General features: G+C 38.4%; 1 protein-coding gene across 2 annotated transcripts in view; it reads left to right on the forward strand.

The window, feature by feature from the left end:
* The window catches only part of tgfbrap1 (transforming growth factor, beta receptor associated protein 1), a 75462-nt gene extending 68702 nt beyond the window's left edge, over positions 1–6760 (forward strand). For both annotated transcript variants that reach the window (XM_039743876.1, XM_039743877.1), the window contains exon 12: positions 4184–6760. In XM_039743876.1, coding sequence (XP_039599810.1) covers positions 4184–4372 — 189 coding nt within the window. In that variant the 3' untranslated portion in view covers positions 4373–6760. The remainder of the gene's footprint in view (positions 1–4183) is intronic.
* Positions 6761–7453: the final 693 nt, after the last annotated feature.

Raw genomic sequence — 7453 nt, forward strand, 5'->3', positions numbered from 1 at the left:
AGTGGCACTAATGTCTCATATCATGAAGACCTTTGAGAGACTGATCCTGGACTATATGAGTCCTCTTGTTGCAGACCACCTGGACCCACTGCAGGTTGCCTATTGGACAAAGATGGAGTGTAGAATGCAATTATCTATGTGCTCCATAAAGCTTATCCTCACCTGGACAAAGCTGGCAACACTGTGAGGATTACGTTTTTGATTTCTCGAGCGCATTCGGTACATTCCAGCCAGTCCTGTTAAGAGGTAACCTCAGAGATATGCAGGTGATTAAGCCTGTGGTGTCCTGGACAATGGCCTGTCGGTCAGGCGGACCACAGTCTGTGAGGTCAAGGTCTGTGTTTCTGATACAGATGTGAGCAACACCAGGAGCACCACAAGGAACAGTCCTGTCTCTGTTTCTCATCACTCTGTACGCCTCAAACTATAAATATAATGCCAGGCCATGTCACTTGCAGAAATTCTCAGATGATTCTGCACTTGTTGGGTGTATTAATAAAGAGGATTAGACAGAGTCAGGTGGTGAACATTGTTCCTTGAAGCAGAGAATTGTCTGCATCTTAACATCCGCCAAACCGAGATTGGTCATGTCACTTGCAGAAATTCTCTAGTGATTCTGCACTTTTTGGGATAAGGAGACAGAATGTAGGGGTCAGATGGAAAACCTTGTTTCTTGGTACAAACAGAATTGTCTACAACTTAACATCAGCAAAACCCAGGAACTGGTTATTGACGTTCACCACACCAAAGAGCCTCTACGCCCAGTCACTATTCAGGGAGTGGATGTAGAGGTGGTCCACTCCTTCAAATACTTGGGGATCCACATTAATGACCAGTTGGACTGGTCTTGGAACACAGAGGGACTATATAAAAGATGTCAGATCGGGCTCTTTTTACTTATGAGACTAATTCCTTTAATATGAGAGTGACACCTTCCACATCTTCTATAACTCTGTGATGGCCAGTGCGATTTTTCTGTGCTGTTTTGTGCTGGGCAGGTAACATCACTTCAAGACAGGCCAACCAAATCAACAGACTAATTCAAAATGCACTCTGGACCCCCTTGGAGGTCGTAGCAAAGGAGAGGATTAAAAAACTGAGTGCCATTATGAACAATTCTGTACATCCTCTCTCTGACACACTCTGACAGTCGCATTTTGAATGTGCTTAGACTCCCACTGTGTACTGCACTACTTGGTATTTTATTCCATGTACATAGTTCTCTGTATGGAGAAAAACATCAATGTCAATTTATTTATATAGCATTATTTAAAACAACATAGTAATGCTGTGGCCAAAGTGCTTTACAATAATAGAATAAAAGAAAAACAAAACAATTAACATAAAAACATAAATAGAAATAAAATATATGAACATAAAATGAGATACATAATAAATAGAAATAATGTTATATAATCACAAAGAGTAAACCTTCAGTATTACTGAAGGTCACAGAATGCAAGTGAATAGAAATGAGTCTAATCTTGTTTTGAACAGTTCAATTGTAGACGACTCCTTTTATATGATGAGGTAAAGAGTTCCACAGGCGAGGAGCAGCAGCTGTAAAGGCCCTGTCCCCCTTGGTTTTACAGTTGGTACGAGAGACAACAGGAGACAACTGACCAGAAGATCTAAGCACTCTAGATGGCTGGTGTAAAACACACAATTCAGATAAATAGGCAGGAACAAGCTCATAGATTTAAAAACTAGCAGCAAGATTTTAAAGTCAATTCTAAAACTGACAGGCAGCCAGTGTAAAGAAGCTAAAATAGGAGAAACAGAGTCATACTTTCTTGCCCCAACCAGAAAGAAACATCCTTATGTTTGTGTGAAATGTTTCCTTAACAAGTTTCCAACTGCGCCCCTGAGTTCTTGTGGCACTAATTTTAAAGTAACAGTGTTGCTCCACTGTAATATTAATCCATTTACCACCAGTGCTGTGACTATTGAGTGTATGTATAGTTAATAAATAACTTTTAGTGTTAATAGCACCATTAGGTTCTAGTTGGTTGATTACTTTATGTACAGTGGTGTGAAAAACTATTTGCCCCCTTCCTGATTTCTTATTCTTTTGCATGTTTGTCACACAAAATGTTTCTGATCATCAAACACATTTAACCAGTAGTCAAATATAACACAAGTAAACACAAAATGCAGTTTTTAAATGATGGTTTTTATTATTTAGGGAGAAAAAATCCAAACCTACATGGCCCTGTGTGAAAAAGTAATTGCCCCCTGAACCTAATAACTGGTTGGGCCACCCTTAGCAGCAATAACTGCAATCAAGCGTTTGCGATAACTTGCAATGAGTCTTTTACAGCGCTCTGGAGGAATTTTGGCCCACTCATCTTTGCAGAATTGTTGTAATTCAGCTTTATTTGAGGGTTTTCTAGCATGAACCGCCTTTTTAAGGTCATGGCATAGCATCTCAATTGGATTCAGGTCAGGACTTTGACTAGGCCACTCCAAAGTCTTCATTTTGTTTTTCTTCAGCCATTCAGAGGTGGATTTGCTGGTGTGTTTTGGGTCATTGTCCTGTTGCAGCACCCAAGATCACTTCAGCTTGAGTTGACGAACAGATGGCCGGACATTCTCCTTCAGGATTTTTTGGTAGACAGTAGAATTCATGGTTCCATCTATCACAGCAAGCCTTCCAGGTCCTGAAGCAGCAAAACAACCCCAGACCATCACACTACCACCACCATATTTTACTGTTGGTATGATGTTCTTTTTCTGAAATACTGTGTTCCTTTTATGCCAGATGTAACGGACATTTGCCTTCCAAAAAGTTCAACTTTTGTCTCATCAGTCCACAAGGTATTTTCCCAAAAGTCTTGGCAATCATTGAGATGTTTCTAGGCAAAATTGAGACGAGCCCTAATGTTCTTTTTGCTTAACAGTGGTTTGCGTCTTGGAAATCTGCCATGCAGGCCGTTTTTGCCCAGTCTCTTTCTTATGGTGGAGTCGTGAACACTGACCTTAATTGAGGCAAGTGAGGCCTGCAGTTCTTTAGAGCGTTGTCCTGGGGTCTTTTGTGACCTCTCGGATGAGTCGTCTCTGCGCTCTTGGGGTAATTTTGGTCGGCCGGCCACTCCTGGGAAGGTTCACCACTGTTCCATGTTTTTGCCATTTGTGGATAATGGCTCTCACTGTGGTTCGCTGGAGTCCCAAAGCTTTAGAAATGGCTTTATAACCTTTACCAGACTGATAGATCTCAATTACTCCTGTTCTCATTTGTTCCTGAATTTCTTTGGATCTTGGCATGATGTCTAGCTTTTGAGGTGCTTTTGGTCTATTTCTCTGTGTCAGGCAGCTCCTATTTAAGTGATTTCTTGATTGAAACAGGTGTGGCAGTAATCAGACCTGGGGGTGGCTACGGAAATTAAACTCAGGTGTGATACACCACAGTTAGGTTATTTTTTAACATGGGGGCAATTACTTTTTCACACAGGGCCATGTAGGTTTGGATTTTTTTTCTCCCTAAATAATAAAAACCATCATTTAAAAACTGCACTTTGTGTTTACTTGTGTTATATTTGACTAATGGTTAAATGTGTTTGATGATCAGAAACATTTTGTGTGACAAACATGCAAAAGAATAAGAAATCAGGAAGGGGGCAAATAGTTTTTCACACCACTGTAGTTCATATAGGAATCTATGTGTAGGTTCTTTCGAACCTTTGACTGTTAAACATTTAAAATTATTCGTCTAGATGACAGTTGTGCTTCTCACCAGCTTTTGACTTCAGTCCTTCACTTTTCTTTTCCAAATTAGTAATTTAATTACCTGTATACAGTGACTATTATCATATGTCCAATATGCGACAGTGATGAATTTGTGTCATATTTAAAATATACACATTCACATTAATTTTATTTTAATATCATTTCATTTCCATCAATATAACCAATTTCCAATTTTACCTATTTCACAGACTTGGCATGTGTTGGTGGGAAGGGGGGCTCTGTATGGTCCTCTTAGCTTTTGCTGGGTGTTGTATAGGGTTGGAGGAAAGGAAGCTTTCTAATAACCTGTTTTTTCTAAATGTTTGTTATTAATGAATAAAAAACTGACCACAGGAAAGAAACACAGTAATAGAAGAAGCTTTTGATGATCAGCAGTCTATGGTCAAAATTAGTACATAATTCAGGATTTTTTGACTCTTATTTATTTATTTTTTAGTTAAAATGCCAAGCGGAGAAAGTGATGCTTTCCGAAAAAAAGGGCTGCCAACTATGTCACAACACGTTCAATGATCCGGAGTTTGTGTGGTACTCCAGTGGTGTTCCTGTTCATACTCATTGTGCAATGAAAAGAAATAAGAATCTCACAGATATGAAGCACTTGACAGATGCCAGCAATCATACCTGATGGACACACAGTGAATGATTGCACTTATTCATCAGAAAAGACAAAGAACCGCCGTATCGAGAAAGGAGGCCAAATGAGAAACACAATTATGGCTTGAAAAAAATGCCGAAAGAAGCACTGGACTATAATAACACTGAAAAGGTGGCAACAAATCTGTACGGTATGAGAACGTGCAAAGAAATGGAAGAACTGTGCTGGAACAGAGTTTTTCTACTCAATCTGTTATGTTTTTTAGATAACACACTGTAAGAAGAGCTACATTCTACTCTGCCAATTTCATGTACTGGTTATATCAATCAATACTATCCTGTTTTGTACATTGAAATAAAAAAATTATGGTTTGGTTATAGCAGACGTAACCCAATAAGTGAGTGCTTTAAAATGAGCGATGCATGATGGAGGTGGCATTCCTTGGTTGAGGCATTTTATCATTTCTAATCATTCTTAGTATTAGCAAGGCAGAAAAACCTCAAACCTTTGAAATGAAGCACAATTACTTGCAGCCTGATAAGGCAGACAGCCATTTTGTCTAGGACAGGATCCAGTTTAGCACTCCTTCATGTCAGGGTAGGTTTAGACTGTCCACTGTCTCAAATCGGGGCAAGACTGAGATGAAAATAGAACTAAAGAATGTGAATTAAATTAAAAAATATATAAATGTATATCCTTGGCTTCTGTGGGCATGATTACTGGCATCCTAGTGCACTAGTGATCTGTTCAGTCAATCCATTGCTATTTTTAGTATTGTTAAAGGTACCTTCTGTCAACTTTTAGGAATGGCATTCTTAAATATTAGTAGCTGAAGCTTTATGCTGTGATCATTCAACAGACCACTCCTCAGTAGCACTTACAATCAGGCAGCCTGGTAGTGTATTTGTTTATTCGTTGTAAGAATTAAGCTGTCCACTTACCTTTTAAGTAGCAGATTCTAAGAGAGCAGAGTCAGTGCTATAGGGTTGGTTCACCTTCATTAAAACTACAACAGAAAAACCCACAAGTGATGGAGTTAAAATACTAAATTCTAAACCACGTGGCAATGCTTACACGTCAATACACATTCAAAATGTATGCTATCCCTTTGTGTACTGTAAATACTAAGAGAACACTTCAAAAATGTTCTGTGTCCTTCATTTTTGTAAACTCCTACAGCGTACCTCCGAAACAAATAGAAGGTTTCTATGTTTTTTGTGACAAAATATTCTCCAGATTTACTGTATATAGCAATGTCTGCTTGTTGAATCCATTGAGAATACCTTTTCTAATCGTTAAATCAGTACAGCAAAGTTTACAACATTTGAAATTCTCTCTTCCAGTCAATTTTATTTAGTGTAACGGCTGTTTTACGTTAGTCTTTTGCCATCAGATTTAAAAGTTGTCATTTTTTATGAACATTTTTGGACCACAGGATATGAGTAGAGTGACTGCAATGATGTTTTAGCTCATAACGGTTTTAAAATAGTTCCTGAAGAAGAAGTTAAAAAAACCTATGATTACGCACACTCTGACAGTATGGAAATCTTGCATCAGATCATAAGTGTTATAATTACTGATATTTGTTTTTTTCTTAACAAAATTGAACATGTTTTCTACAAATGCAGAGCAAAACCTACAGGTTAATGCAAAATGTTAAGCAACTCTAACAAAACGAAACCCTTTCCAAAAGCATATTGGAGATCAATTTGTTGCCATGTGCCAGAATCATGTAAAGTAACACCGCGGAAAATAATATAACAATGACAAGCTATTATTATTTTTGACAAAATCAAGAAAGCCTAGGAAAAAATATTTAGTTTGTGTCATTTTAATCAACACTTTTTTTGCTGCCATCACTTTCTTGCCACATGAATATTAATTTATGTGGAGAATTACTAAAGACACAGTTTGATTTCCACACATCAATGCTGCAGTATTTAGCATAGCTAAGAATGTCCAGTCGTAAAATGTTTTTTGCGTTGTTGTCTTTGTTCCATGACAGTCAAAATTGATCCTTGCATAACCTATAATCTTCAAAACAAAGTGGCAGCTAGCTGCATACGGTTTATTAGAACGATTTTGTCATGTCCCAGAGGTTTACCCTTCTACTGGATCCATTCTGTTTTGGTTCTTGGTGTACTCGAGCAAAATCAAAAATTGGCTTGCACTTGAATCTAATTGGTATGAAACTGTAAATGCCTTTCATTTGATTGATTGAGACCATGCTTATAATCCAGTCTTTCTTCACCCTTAATAAATACTACTCTATAAATATATATAAATATATATATACTGTATATACATCTATTTATATATATATATATCATTTGTTGCTTTGTAAATGGATGCAAAAAGAATGTGAAATGTACAGCTGTAAAGACGTCAATTTTAATAAACTCAACTACATTTATTTGATTTGAATAGTGTATTTTAAATATTTTGAAATGAAAGTGCAGTCTAGGCAGTGTTTAATGCAATTTTTATGAATTTTGAATAGAAATTTCCCAACGGCCATACACTTCCATACCAGACAACAATTTCTGCCTCTGTTTTTTCAAAATGGGCTCCGTACAAGTTAGTTTGAGTGAATATGTGAGCGGGTCCAGTGATGGAATGGCAAACTGCCTCATCCTAGAAGTCTCTCCGGCTACTGCTTGCCTCATCTGGAGTATCTAATCGTCAGATGTCATCCTCACTATCTGCCTCGTGAGTTTACCTCGGTCATTGCCACGACGGTCTACATCCCACCCCACACGGACGCAGGCGCAGCTTTGTCTGAACTGCACGATGTTCTGTGTACGACTCAAAACAAACACCCAGATGCAGCATTCATCGTGGCAGGGGGCTTTAAAAAGGCAAACCTCAGACAAATAATGCCGAACTTCCACCAACATGTTACGTGTCCAACTAGGGCAACCAGGATTCTGGATCACTGCTACACCCCGTACAAGCAGGGCTACAAAGCTGTTTCACATCCAGTATTTGGGAAGTCTGACCATAACGCCATTTTCCTCATGCCAGAATATAAACAAAGTTTCATTTGTGAAGCTCCGGTCACAAGGGAGGTGATGCGCTGGTCTGCCCAATCAGAAGCCATGCTGCAGGACA

This window comes from Polypterus senegalus, chromosome 2 (assembly GCF_016835505.1).
Source record: "Polypterus senegalus isolate Bchr_013 chromosome 2, ASM1683550v1, whole genome shotgun sequence".
Lineage (NCBI taxonomy): Eukaryota > Metazoa > Chordata > Cladistia > Polypteriformes > Polypteridae > Polypterus > Polypterus senegalus.